This window comes from Schistocerca nitens, chromosome 8 (assembly GCF_023898315.1).
Source record: "Schistocerca nitens isolate TAMUIC-IGC-003100 chromosome 8, iqSchNite1.1, whole genome shotgun sequence".
Taxonomy (NCBI): domain Eukaryota; kingdom Metazoa; phylum Arthropoda; class Insecta; order Orthoptera; family Acrididae; genus Schistocerca; species Schistocerca nitens.
In genome coordinates this window covers 76,360,332-76,374,638 of record NC_064621.1, presented here as the reverse complement: position 1 = coordinate 76,374,638, position 14,307 = coordinate 76,360,332, and the positions used below count along the sequence as shown (strand labels likewise).

Genomic DNA, 14,307 nt, shown 5'->3' with positions numbered 1-14,307 from the left:
TTAACAGCAGACGAAATTGTTTTTGCCTTCCTCGGCGCAATTTCACCAGCCTTTGTCCACTGTTTTGACTGTCATTGGTGTTTAATGAGGGATTCAGGTTTCAGCAACAGTCACAAATCAGTGCAAAAAGCCTTGCTGATTGCAATTAAACATTGCCACACATTGTGTTGAAACATTGTACCAGATGCGCTTTTGATCAACTGGAAGGAATGTGGCATCCACCTCAAACATAGCTTCTTCATAGCCAACTCTCCGCACAGGATATTATGCACTTGCTCAGTTGAGGTACATAGCCTCAGCAATCTCGCAAATTTTTATTTTGACCGTCTTGCATTACCATATCACAGATTTTGTCAATGGTATCCTTTGTGGTGACCTCAATTGGACGGCTGTTGTCCACTTTGTCTCTAGTACTTTTCTGACCACATTTAAATTCATTAAGCCAAAAGTAAATTGTCTTCAAAGATGGTGCAGAGTCTGTGTGGACTTCATCAAATTCTGTTGTGAGTTGTACGGCAGTCCAACTTTTCAAATGAAACAGTTTAGCAACAGCACAAAACTCTATTTTCTTCACTGTCAATCGCAGTCGTCACACTGCCCAATTCAGACAGCTGTCAATAATGAAATGTATGCTGTAAATCATTGAAATTCTTTATGCGAGTCTTGGAATAATTAAGCTTACCAACCATGAAGAAGTAAAAAAATTGTGCCATTCTTTCACGGAAATTTTTCAGGCTTCTCAAACCACTTTTGTAACTGTCCCTCAGGAAAATGCAAAGTACATAGATATTTCATTGATAACTTTGGTAGCTCAAGCAGTGTTAGCTTGACAAAAAGAAATCTTTCAAGTATTTGATAAGAGGGCTCTTTATTTCAGGCTTTCAGGGACTAATTTAAATACATTGATTTCCAGGTCATTAGATAATTTAGCGCGTGTTCAAGAGACTGTTCTAGATTATATTTCAGACCTTCAATTCTCTGAATGTTGTTTCTACTCCAAGGATAACTTAATCTTGGTTAACACTACTAAATGAATGAACACCATGGCAAATTGCATTCTCTCAAGTGAAAAAAGTAGGCGGGTGTGAGCAAACGACATTCAGTCATGTTTGGTTCATAGTGCACTCGCTATCCACTGTGCTTCTGATGTTTTTCAAAACCATTCAGAAACACAATTTCTAATCTCTTCTTATACTTGACATTATCTGCTTTGTAAGTCAAACAAATTCTGTTAATAATGTTGTTCTCCCTTTAGTACTTAGCCTTTTCACAGCGAGAAACAACTTACTAACGCGTGCATTATCTTAATGTTTGGAAGCATTTGTGTATAAAATTCTCATTCAGTCAAGATCCCTTCCATTCACTACTGTGTACAGTCTTGTGAAATGGACACCAAGTAATAGAAAAGAATGACAGAGAGCATTAACTAACTACTCACTTGAGCATGGCATAAGTGGTGAGCAAGCACAAGAAAACATTCGGTCGTGTTTGGTACACATTTGCCAGTGTTTGCTCACATTCACCTATTTGTCAGTCTTTTAATGAAGCACAAGAGGAAGCTTGCGTCTTCTCTGCTTCAGCGCTAGCATAATTTGATGTTTTGTGTGCGAACTTGCTGTAGTATGATGATTTTTACTTGACTGGGGACCACGGTCATAACATACTTTTTAAATGAAATCATTGCTGCCATTAGACTGTAAGTTTTTATTATTCATTTATTTCATAATCATGATTTCAACTGTGGAGCTATTCGCAAATGCAAGACCACAGCTAAGTACTGCTCCTTAAATTGTGTTGTTCTGAGATATCACATTATGTCTTGCACTTTGGTATCCATATGTTTTATAGGTTTCAATTATCTTGCACTTAAAAATGTCTCCACAGTCATAATTGAACTAATGAAATAAATAAATGTCAAATGGTGGCAATGATTCCATTTAAAAGTATTGTATGGTTTCGGTCTGCAGGAAGCTCAGTTGTCGCAAATTTGGACAGTACTGAATGCTTAGGGCTCTTATTAGTTCTTACTCATAACTAATAAATTCATTCATCTGAATTCAAAATCTACTTTCACAATGTTTCCTCATCTTTGGTGGGAAATCTGAACATTTTATAGTTCAGGACTTCCACAGTTTATTTACTTGCAAGCACTAGGCAAGGTGACTCAATCCACTAGCAACACTATCTCAGAAACAGCAGTACTTCACAGTTGTCAGCCAGTGAAAAGCAACTTGGGGCTGCTTGTGGTTGGGGAAGTGCCACAAATGTCACCAAATGGAGTGCCATCTAGTGGCTGAAGATACAAGTGAAGCTGTGATGCTGTTGCCGCCTGCTAGCTGTTCCCAAGAGGTTTACTTTGCCAGATCAAATGCTGAGTGTATCAGTTTCTTGTGCGATTTGATGCATAAGTCAGAGAATACAAGGTCATCAAGAAGGAAGTTTTAATGATAAGGCTAATTTAGGGAGTCACGTGTGGAGTGGATTTCCTGATGTGAGTCCCACATGATATACACATGCGCAAATGACTTACATACATTGTAAGATCATTTGGAAGGAGAAAAACAAGCCATACAGGAGAGATGTTATTGTAATTGCTACTTCTCCCAAAAACAGAACAGTTAGCCTTTAATTAGCAAAGAATTATTCCAATACTGAAAAAATGTATACAAATTTTTACATGAAAACTGGACCAATGACTGGTAACGCATTATGCACAAGACGGGGGCAGCCAAAAGTCATTAGTGAATTGCCTAACCAAAGTGCAGTGTGTCAATGAATGAGTGATATTGATAAACTGAACTAAGATAACAGTAGTCTATGGAACCACCACCACCACCACCACCACCACCACCACCACAAGAGGAGGAGGAGGAGGAGGAGGAGAAGACTGAACACAATACACTAAAAGGAGAGATTGTTGTTGTTGTTGTTGTTATTATTATTATTATTATTATTATTATTTCTCTTTCTTGTCTAAGACGTTATGTCTGGTTAAAAATGGAAAGTGACGCGGACCTTGATCAAGCGTGACTTCCTTTTAACTGTACGGTATATGTTAAATTGCATTTAGGAGCTTTCGGGTAATTGAACATGTATCAATAATTACAGATTTCTGTAGTTGTATATATATGTTTGGATGTAGCTGTATTGCATTGATGTAATGGTGGATATTGTGTGGTATGACTCCTGTAGTTGATAGTATAATTGGTATGATGTCAACTTTATCCTGATGCCACATGTCCTTGACTTCCTCAGCCAGTTGGATGTATTTTTCAATTTTTTCTCCTGTTTTCTTTTGTATATTTGTTGTATTGGGTATGGATATTTCGATTAGTTGTGTTAATTTCTTCTTTTTATTGGTGAGTATGATGTCAGGTTTGTTATGTGGTGTTGTTTTATCTGTTATAATGGTTCTGTTCCAGTATAATTTGAATTCATCATTCTCCAGTACACTTTGTGGTGCATACTTGTACGTGGGAACGTGTTGTTTTATAAGTTTATGTTGTAAGGCAAGATGTTGATGTATTATTTTTGCTACATTGTCATGTCTTCTGGGGTATTCTGTATTTGCTAGTATTGTACATCCGCTTGTTATGTGATCTACTCTTTCTATTTGTTGTTTGCAAAATCTGCATTTATCTGTTGTGGTATTGGGATCTTTAATATATGCTTGCTGTAATATCTGGTGTTTATTGTTTGATCCTGTATTGCAATCATGAATCCTTCCGTCTCACTGTACATATTGCCTTTTCTTAGCCATGTGTTGGATGCATCTTGATCGATGTGTGGCTGTGTTAGATGATACGGGTGCTTGCCATGTAGTGTTTTCTTTTTCCAATTTACTTTCTTCGTATCTGTTGATGTTATGTCATCTAAAGGGTTGTAGAAGTGGTTATGAAATTGCAGTGGTGTAGCCGATGTATTTATATGAGTGATTGCTTTGTGTATTTTGCTACTTTCTGCTCGTTCTAGAAAGAATTTTCTTAAATTGGCTACCTGTCCATAATGTAGGTTTTTTATATCGATAAATCCCCTTCCTCCTTCCTTTCTGCTTAATGTGAATCTTTCTGTTGCTGAATGTATGTGATGTATTCTATATTTGTGGCATTGTGATCGTGTAAGTGTATTGAGTGCTTCTAGGTCTGTGTTACTCCATTTCACTACTCCAAATGAGTAGGTCAATATTGGTATGGCATAAGTATTTATAGCTTTGGTCTTGTTTCTTGCTGTCAATTCTGTTTTCAGTATTTTTGTTAGTCTTTGTCTATATTTTTCTTTTAGTTCTTCTTTAATATTTGTATTATCTATTCCTATTTTTTGCCTGTATCCTAGATATTTATAGGCATCTGTTTTTTCCATCGCTTCTATGCAGTTGCTATGGTTATCCAATATGTAATCTTCTTGTTTAGTGTGTTTTCCCTTGACTATGCTATTTTTCTTACATTTGTCTGTTCCAAAAGCCATATTTATATCATTGCTGAATATTTCTGTTATCTTTAGTAATTGGTTGAGTTGTTGATTTGTTGCTGCCAGTAGTTTTAGATCATCCACGTATAGAAAATGTGTGATTTTGTGTGGGTATGTTCCAGTAATATTGTATCCATAATTTGTATTATTTAGCATGTTGGATAGTGGGTTCATAGCAAGGCAGAACCAGAAAGGACTTAATGAGTCTCCTTGGTATATTCCACGCTTAATCTGTATTGGCTGTGATGTGATATTATTTGGATTTGTTTGGATATTAAGTGTGGTTTTCCTATTTTTCATTACTATGTTTAGGAACTGTATCAATTTAGGATCTACTTTGTATATTTCCAATATTTGTAGTAACCATGAGTGGGGTACACTATCAAAAGCTTTTTGGTAATCAATGTATGCGTAGTGTAGCAACCTTTGTTTAGTTTTAGCTTGATATGTCACCTCTGCATCTATTATCAGTTGCTCTTTACATCCTCGTGCTCCTTTGCAACAGCCTTTTTGTTCTTCATTTATAATTTTGTTCTGTGTTGTATGTGTCATTAATTTCTGTGTAATGACTGAAGTTAATATTTTGTATATTGTTGGTAGGCATGTTATGGGGCGATATTTAGCTGGGTTTGCTGTGTCTGCTTGATCTTTAGGTTTCAGATAAGTTATTCCATGTGTAAGTGTATCAGGGAATGTGTATGGGTCTGCAATGTAACTGTTAAATAATTTAGTTAGATGTGAATGTGTTGAGGTGAATTTCTTTAGCCAAAAATTTGCTATTTTATCTTTTCCAGGGGCTTTCCAATTGTGAGTAGAATTAATTGTTTGGGTGACTTCATGTTGCAAAATTATCACTTCAGGCATTTGTGGTATCATCTTGTATGTATCTGTATTATTATTATTAATACTATTATTATTATGTAAGATACCAATTAATGTGTTATGGGAAAAAAAACAAGCAGAGAGCTTTGAGAGCCAACAGATTGTCAGAATAAGGGTGTTTATCATGTTCTATTGACAAAAAGTTAGAAATAACCTGTACTTCATTTGTGAAGAGGAAGATCAATTTGTACACATGGAAAAAGCCACAGCCATTTGTTGATATCAGGCAAACCGTACTCTCATCAAAAATGTTGGCAAAGGAGTGACAGATTTGAAGAAGCTATCTGGTTCTGCGACTGATTCAAATCACAACATGATTAGAAGGCTGGTGGGGAAAAAAAGGCAGACAAAACTTAAATGATCTGATTTTTGTGGGAACTAGAAAAACTTAATAGACAAATACAGTTACAAACATCTTAAAACAGGACAAAGTTTGAGATTGTGCACAATTAAGTAAAGAGAGAAGGAGCATAACACTATTGGATGTATCTAATAGTACTTTTGACAAAAGCAGATGGAACAATGAAAACATGATTAGAAGGTTGGTGAAAAAAAGAAGGAAAAAAAAAGACTTGTGGAAAATTATTAGTTATGGAAATGGAAAAAAAGGGAAACTAAACTGGTCAGATCTCATAAGGAGAGGTGATTATGAGAGCTGGGGAAGGGATGAAGATTGCTTATGGCAGTGATGCACGGGAATGTTCTTTCAATGAATTTGATACATCCTGAGAAGCAAATATCTGCTGCAAGACATTATCAAAGGAGAAGAATAGAAAAAAGAAACACAGTGATTCAAGAATAACAAAAAGCAGAAGATAGAAGCAACCAGAGAACAAAATTACAACACACTACCATGGACTCTACATTAAGCAGAACAATACTGTTGTTAATTTTAAAAACTAAAATAAGAAAAAGTTTTTTTCTAATCTCCTATACAAAGTCATGCCTAATGAAAAAGCAGGATGCAAAATTTTAACATATATGCATCCATTTCACAAGTGATGTAACAAGCAAACAAAGAATGGTACACTACATCCATAATAATTCAATTTATACTGATTCTGAATTGGAATCTACATATATTTTATTTCATTTATGGCAGATTTGAAAACAAATAATTAAAAATATACTTCAGATAAAAGTCTGGGACACTATACAGAAATTATGGGAGAAACGAACTGATACAGAAGATCAAATGTTGTATAAGCAAACATATTTCCGATTTATAGCTGAACCAAACATCACAAAATCAGGTGCCACTTCCTCCCCAACCATGGGCTAGGCAAATTTGAACCAGACATGTTTTACACATTTCAGTGTATTACCTACCTGGTTGCTTCAATCAAAGACCATGCTATGTTACTGAACCGGGAGACAAAGACATAGTAACATGAGACCATTATTGCTGCATCAAGTTAATTAGCTAACTGATCTTACGCTGAAGTTTGTAAGAAATTATGAAAGGAGCAGCAGTTCAAGATGTGTTGTGGAATATTTGAGACTTCTCAAAATCACGTGTGATATCACGTCTTGATACCATGCCAAGGGCATCAAAGTTGACAATGGAATTGCAAGTTTATGTCAGATGCAGAAAGCGATCATGGGAGATCCGGTGGACCCAATGGAGCATGCCCACTGAGACATGCCTCCCTTTGCCGCAGTGATACAGGATGGCTGGTAGCAGCCACACAGCCCACTCACACCTGTAGCGTCTTCGCTACACGACGCTACACAGACAGTGCCCAGTCGCGGTTCCTACATCACTGTTTGTGCCTTAGATCGAGGAGCCTCAACCTTGTTGGCATTGAGAGCTACATTATTTATAATGAGTCTACACACACTTGAAAAAAATAAAACTTATGTAAATCTTCTGTTTAGTGTGTTAACTTGTTTGTTAATTATTTCTGCTCCTGTCCAGCTTTCCTATAACAGTTGCCACACAACTCTGTATCCCTCCTTCCTTACAATTGTGTATGAAGTTGCACACAACAATATGACCTGGCACAGTTTCATCAGAATGACAGTTACACATCAGTTAGCTAATTAGTTTCATGTTCCATGGATAATTTTACACAGTAAACCATAATTGTATGGAATGAGTCTTATAAACACACACACCGCAAATTAATTTGTAAATATGGCTAGTATGAATACCTCTTTCCTGTTATGTGTTTCTATGTACCATGCGTCAGTCTGTTATAAGTAAATGATCGCCTTTCCTTTCCTTTATATAGGGTTCCATCCACGAGTTTCCATTATTTGTTACATAGAGTTTTGATTGCCATACTTAAATGGTATATGTGGTTGTGTATTCTCCCATATATCTTTTTGTTACCACAGAAACTGAAACTGTAGTCTGTATTGAGTAGAAATACATTTGCTTTAGTTATCTTGGATCTATCAATAAATATAAAAAATATTCAGTTACTTACTGACCAGACTGTCAAGGCAGTCATGCTGCTTAAAAAAACCAGAGAGAGAGAGAGAGAGAGAGAGAGGGGGGGGGGGTTAGGAAACTGATGAATTCTTCTCGGGTTGTCAGCCGAGTGGTGGCGTCATCTTGTTGCAACCACTCAGCTGATAACCCAAGAAGAATTCATCAGTGGAATACGCCAAGAAAGACTGCAATCGCATATAGGCTAGGACACATTCTGACTTGTCAGTCAGCATCCAGAGACCATAGTGAGATGGGCGTTTATTGGGTCCGTTGCGCACAATGGACATTGAATTATGCGTGGACATAAGTTCTGTTTCAAGTTGCAAAAATGTACTGAAGAAACTCGTAAAAAGTTGAAATTGGTGTATGGCCCCAATGCTGCAACTCTGAAGACTGTTTACAAGTGTTACAAGCTATTTACGTGTGGAAGGGAATCTATAGAAGACCAGCAACACTCAGGATGTCCATTAACTTCAGAAACAGAAGAAAACATGAAAATAATGGCAAAAATTGTTTTTTCAACAGGTGAACAACTATCTGAGAGCTTCCTGAAGAGCTCAGCATCTCCTTCAGCTCCAAGCAAAGTATTTTAAGACACCAGAATGAAATTTTCACTACGCAGCAGAGTGCGAGCTGATATGAAACCTCCTGGCTGATTAAAACTGCGCAATGGACCAAGATCCGAACTCAGGACCATAGCCTTTCGCAGGCAAGTGTTCTAGTTTGGAGGGTCGGAGATGAGGTACCGGCAGAAGTAAAGCTGTGAGTAGGGGTTGTAAGATATGCTTTGGTAGCTCAGTTGGTACAACACTTGCCTGTGAAAGTTTGAGCCTTTGTCTGGCACACAGTTTTAATCCGCCAAGAAGTTTTACTTTAGCTGATAATTTGCAAATGAAATAAAAGAGTGCAAAATTTGTGCCCTGACTTTTGAGTGATGAACAGAAGGAAAATCATGTATAAGCTTGCACAGAATTGAAGAATTGTCTTCATTCAGATCCAGATTTTGTGTCAAAAATTTTAACTGGAAAGGAAACTAGAATCTGTGTGTATGACCATGAGACAAAAATTCAGAGTTACCAATGGAAAACCAGTGAATCTCCACACTTTAAAAAGGCATGTCAGTCAAAATTGAATATCAAAGTAAAGCTCATAATTTTATTTGATACTGAGGGCACAGTGCAATCAGAGTTTGTTCCAACGGAATACTGCGAAACAATGTATGAGGAAAGAGAGAAGAAAAATTGGTCAATGGCTTCCTTCTTCATCACAACACATTGTGTCCCGTCTCGCTTTTGATTTGACAGGTTTTGGCTGGAAAAAGTGTTTCCCATCTGTCCACATCTGTCTTACTCACCATGTGACTTCTGCTCTCCTCAAAAAGTAAAACCATGGTTAAAGGAAAACATTTTGACTCAATTCCTCACATTGGGAGGGCAACAACAGGGACATTGAATGCCCGTCCAAAAGACGCCTTCCATAAATGCTTCCAGTAATGGATTCAATGTTGGGATAAGTCCACTGCTAGCCAAGGACATTAGCTTGAAGAAGATTAAATCAAATTCCATGTAAGCTTATTACTGTGTTTTTAGTAAAATAACTGACCAATTTTTTTTTATCACACCTCATTTTATTTCCCAGCTCATCAATTCCATGTTACACATGTCTCTGATCAGAAAATGAGAGATAGGATCATTTGGCACTTGCAGGGAAAAAACGTGTTCTGAAGTTGATGACTGACATTTTATTTTGGCCTTACCTACATCAGGCTACATGCCCATTCTCATTACTTGCATAATTTATTATTGTGCCCTCATAGAAATTCTGTATTTTTTTTTAAATTTCTCCTTAATTTTTAAGTGGTTTTTATGTGGTAATGTAAATCATACTGTCTCTTCTGCAACACAATGAGGATTCCTTTCTGATATTGGAAATCTGTTGTCCACAAGTGCACTTATAATTAGATAGCATTTATAGTAACTGAATTACTACAAAAAATGAAAGCTTTGAAGTAACTAGCAACTGATCATCTACCAACACAACTAATAAAAAAGAGATAGAATACTTCTAATGTCACTACCAATTACTGTAATAATATTATGAAACAGCAGAGAGCAGAACATTGTACATCACTCACCCTGTGGTGAAGGGCGCCACCTGGTGGCCAGCAGGTAAATATGCAGCAGCTGCTGCCGGTTGGGCAGCTGTCACATATACTGCAGGGCGGCGGTACAGTTCGGGCTGATGGTAGAGTGGCTGACCAGCAGCCGCCGCCAATGGTGAAAGCCTGTGGGACACTGATGCTGCAGGCTGAGGAGACAGGTGTCGGTATCCCTGCTGCGGATGCGGGGCAGTAGCGGCAGTTGTAGCCCAACCCTTCAATTGCTGTTCACTATTTGAAGCCCCACTTCCACCTCCACCACGACTAGACAATGATGCCGTCGAATGAGCAGCTGGAGGCTGGACGAACTCCTTATGTACAGCAGCTGTTGGCAGATCCCAACAGTTGTAATAGCACTGATTGAATGTACAACACAACTCTAACAAAATTTTACTGCAAACTTAGCTGAAACATATGTATTGAATGTGCTGGCCCAAATGAGGTTTTGTATATGCTTTACGAGACAGTGTATATTAACTCCATGCTGTCCCATTTCAAGAGGAAAAAAATACTGTATACCTCCAAATGATTCAATCTCTTTCATTTTTTGGTCGCTACATGCTATATACAGGTGGGGATGGGTGTGGACGGTATAATTTTTTGCACAGTGCCTCAGATACTAGTTCTTGTAACTGACTCAAAGGAGAGTTTTGTGAGAAAAATATTGTCCGTTTTCAAAGGATCTCTCTAATCTCCTACACTTACATATGGGCTGTTCCAACCTATTACAATCCCTGCAATGTGCCTCTGGATTCCTTTATTCCCGTATGAAACGAATTCTATAGGCTGGAGGAGTATTGCGGAAGAGGTTGCCTCATCATCCTATACAGAGTTTCCTTAATGATGCAAAAATTTAAGTTTTGCACTCGCTATCCTCATTAGTAATTACACAAGGTCACAGTGCGCACGTGCGCGCGCGCACACACACACACACACACACACACACACACACACACACACACACACACACACACACACACAAGCATTGTCCTACATTTATCTAAATTAAGAACTGCCATTCAGTGCACCAAGTGGAAAGACTACGCAACAATACTTTCCTTTAGACAAATGCAGCACTGACCAAAGAGAGTGCTGTTGACCCCATCTGGTAAACTGTAAATACACAGAGTGGTTATAAATAAGGTTTCACTACTTGAGCCAGTGTGGACAGAAAACTATTCATCGTGTAGGTACCCAACTTTAAAGCAATGACGTTCAGACTGTATACTGCAGGACTTAAGTTGTTAGTGGCATTAGTGTCATGACTGGCCATTCTACGCAGGTGCTAGCATAGCAACATAAAACTGAAGCACGAGCATAAGTGCGCAATATAGCTGGAGACAGTCAACATGGATCTGGACAAGGTGATCCTGTCTTTACACATAAATCTGTTTTACCACAACAGCAGCAACAGTGCTGCTGCTCTCCGGAAGTATACTTACTATAAAGATGACAAATTGCAGACAGGCACAATGAAAATGCACTTACATGTTAGCTTTCAGCCAAAGCCTTTGACAGAAAAGGGCGCTCTCTCTCTCTCTCTCTCTCTCTCTCTCTCTCTCTCTCTCTCTCTCTCACACACACACACACACACAGACACAGACACAGACACAGACACAGTCATACAAGCAAACAAACCTCGCGCCATGGAAGTAGCAATCAGAAAGGAGTGGAGAAGGAGAAGGCATAGCAGGGTATGGATGGGGGGAGAGAAGGCACTGTATGGTGGAGCCTGCAGGGACTAAACTGCTAACAGACCCAATGTCAGGAGGCTGTGGATAGGAGCAGGGAAGGGGAATGATGGGTGGGTATGTTGGCAGAGGGCAACAGATAAAGAGGGTGGGATATAAGAACAGGGTGGACGTGTCAGGACAGAAGGAGGTGGAGACTGTTGGGCAGAGGGTGTAGGGACAGTATTTACTGTAGGTTGAGACCGGAAAAATTCTGGCAGTGGGGAATGTATTATAAGGATAACTCCCATCGACACAGTTCAGAAAGGCTGGAGGTAGAGGCAAGGATCCAGATGATTTAGGTAGTGAAACAGCCAATGAAAACAGAATGTTATATTCAGCTGAATGTTGTGTCACAGGACAGTCTACTTTGCTCTTGGTTGCAGTTAGCAGTAGCTATTGATCATGGTGGGTAGCTGGTTGGCACTCACACCAATATAAAAAGCTGTGCAATGATTGCAGCAGAGCTGGTATATGACATGATTGCTTTTACAAGTGGCCCAGTCTCTGATGGAGTACAACAAGCCTATGACAGGACTGGAATGGAATGGAAAGGAAAGTGCTGGGTGGGTGGATTGGGCAGGTCTTGCACCTGTGTCTTCTAGAGGGCTATGATCCCTGTGGCAAGTGGTTGGGATTGTGTGGTGGCGTAGGGATGGACGAGAATGTTGAAAGGTTGGGTGGGTGATGGAACAACACTTAAGGAGGTGTGGGAAGGATCTTGAGTATGATGTCCCTCATTTCAGTGTATGATTATAGGTAATCTAAGCCCTGGTGTGTGTGGCCACACTTAGACATAAATAGTAACTAGATAAGAACAACCATATGGAGCTAATTAAATAACAAAGCTGATTCAGTATCCAAGGAAAGTAGCAAAAAAGAACGAAAACCAAAGACTAAAATAAGTAAATGGCGACATCTGTTGGCGTAGCCTCCGGAATGCAACACAGGTGAGAAATTGGAGAAACGTAACCACCAGAAGACCTCTTGTACCCTGTGACATGCCATTCCAAGAAAAGTATAATGAAATACTGTCATGGTCACCTAATAAGATTATCCTGTTAATGAAATAACTACATAAACAGAGAAGGGAGAACCCAATGCAAGAGTAAAATGAAAAACGTGAGGAAATAGAGCAAATATGTGCTTTGCAACAAAGGGGGCAAGATATACTTAAGAGTCAGCTGATGGATCTAAAGAAGTGCAAATCGCAGGAAAGTGTAAAATACAAGAAAGCATAGGAAACACTTTGAACTTTGCCTACTTAAAAAATCTGAAATAATTAATTGTTTTTGTTTCTTTCTAATTGCAATTAGCTCTACTTTTCTCTCCACAGTATACAAAGCACCATACATAAACTTAATATTTCTGAACTGCAGATTTTCAGGGTGTGCTGGACATCTGTTGGTCATTCATACAGTGCTGTTGGAATCATAATTAGTGGTCAGGGTCCTCGCATATTTTTTAAACACTTTGGATTTTTAAATTTACCAATACCAAATGAGGTAATTTTTCAGACCTATCAGCAATGCTTACTCAGTTTTACACTGTGGCATTTCTCACTTTTAAAATATAAAGTCTTACTTGGTAATATGTTTTAAAAATGACCACTTTCATCAACCTCAAAAATATATTTTTATTTATAAGCTTAAAGATATTTTGCAGTTCTTTTTTCTCCTGATTCACAGTTCCACTATCAACACTTGCACCACACAGCTTGCTGTAAACAATGCTATGAGGAGTTTTAAATCCATCGATCCTACTATTTGATGCTGTGAAGTTGGTGATCACAATTTTTGCAGCAAATTGAAGCATCTTCTCTCTCAGTATGTTGCCATCAAGTGGAATTTCCAACACTCTCGGGCCAACAAACCACTCTGGAATGAGTTTAACCGAACAATCATATGCTGACTATCGTCAGACCATGATCATCACTAAGGCAGTGACTCAGCATACTTTCTCACCCTTTCAAGCACTGCAAACCTATAATACAGGCAGAAATGACCTAACATGTCGACAATGAAAATCTTGCTTACCACGCTAATGCTAAGTTATACGATCAATAACTTTGCGTATAGTCTATGTTTTCTGCTTTCTTTCAAGGCTAACTTTGAGCACAAATATGACATAATTTATGCAGAAATATGCACAAAAATTACTTTTAAACATTAGGATAACATGAAAGAAAACTTTAAATGCGGGAAGTGTTCTAACAAGAAATCATTAATGGCGGGAAAGCATTATATTGCGGAAATATGAGTTCTTTTGGTACTGACATAAATGAACGTAAAAAGTGGGAAAACGTAAAATGAGGGAGCATAAAAATGGGGTTTTACTGTATTGTGAGATCTGTTACAGACATTTTGGTAGAAACATTTTTGAGCCATTTAGATACCCATCTCTTGACAAATAACAAAGGTGATGATTCATTGGAAGAGGGGCCAGAACCAACCACGCTTGTTGATAGAGACTCTTGATTGGTCTCAGTGAGTGAACTCATGTTTCTGATAGGAGTAACAACATTATCTTCGTTGTGTAGCTGTTTGTCACTCATTTCACTTTCTGCATCATGATCCCTTTCAGGAATAGAATTAGAGCCTATGACAGAATCGTCATTAGCACATTCATTTTTG

General features: G+C 38.3%; 1 protein-coding gene across 4 annotated transcripts in view; it reads right to left on the bottom strand.

Moving 5' to 3' along the window:
* LOC126199290 (homeodomain-interacting protein kinase 2) overlaps positions 1–14,307 on the bottom strand; it is a 236,852-nt gene that overhangs the window by 24,607 nt on the left and 197,938 nt on the right. For all 4 annotated transcript variants that reach the window (XM_049936110.1, XM_049936112.1, XM_049936113.1 and 1 more), the window contains one exon: positions 9,921–10,269. In XM_049936110.1, coding sequence (XP_049792067.1) covers positions 9,921–10,269 — 349 coding nt within the window. The remainder of the gene's footprint in view (positions 1–9,920; positions 10,270–14,307) is intronic.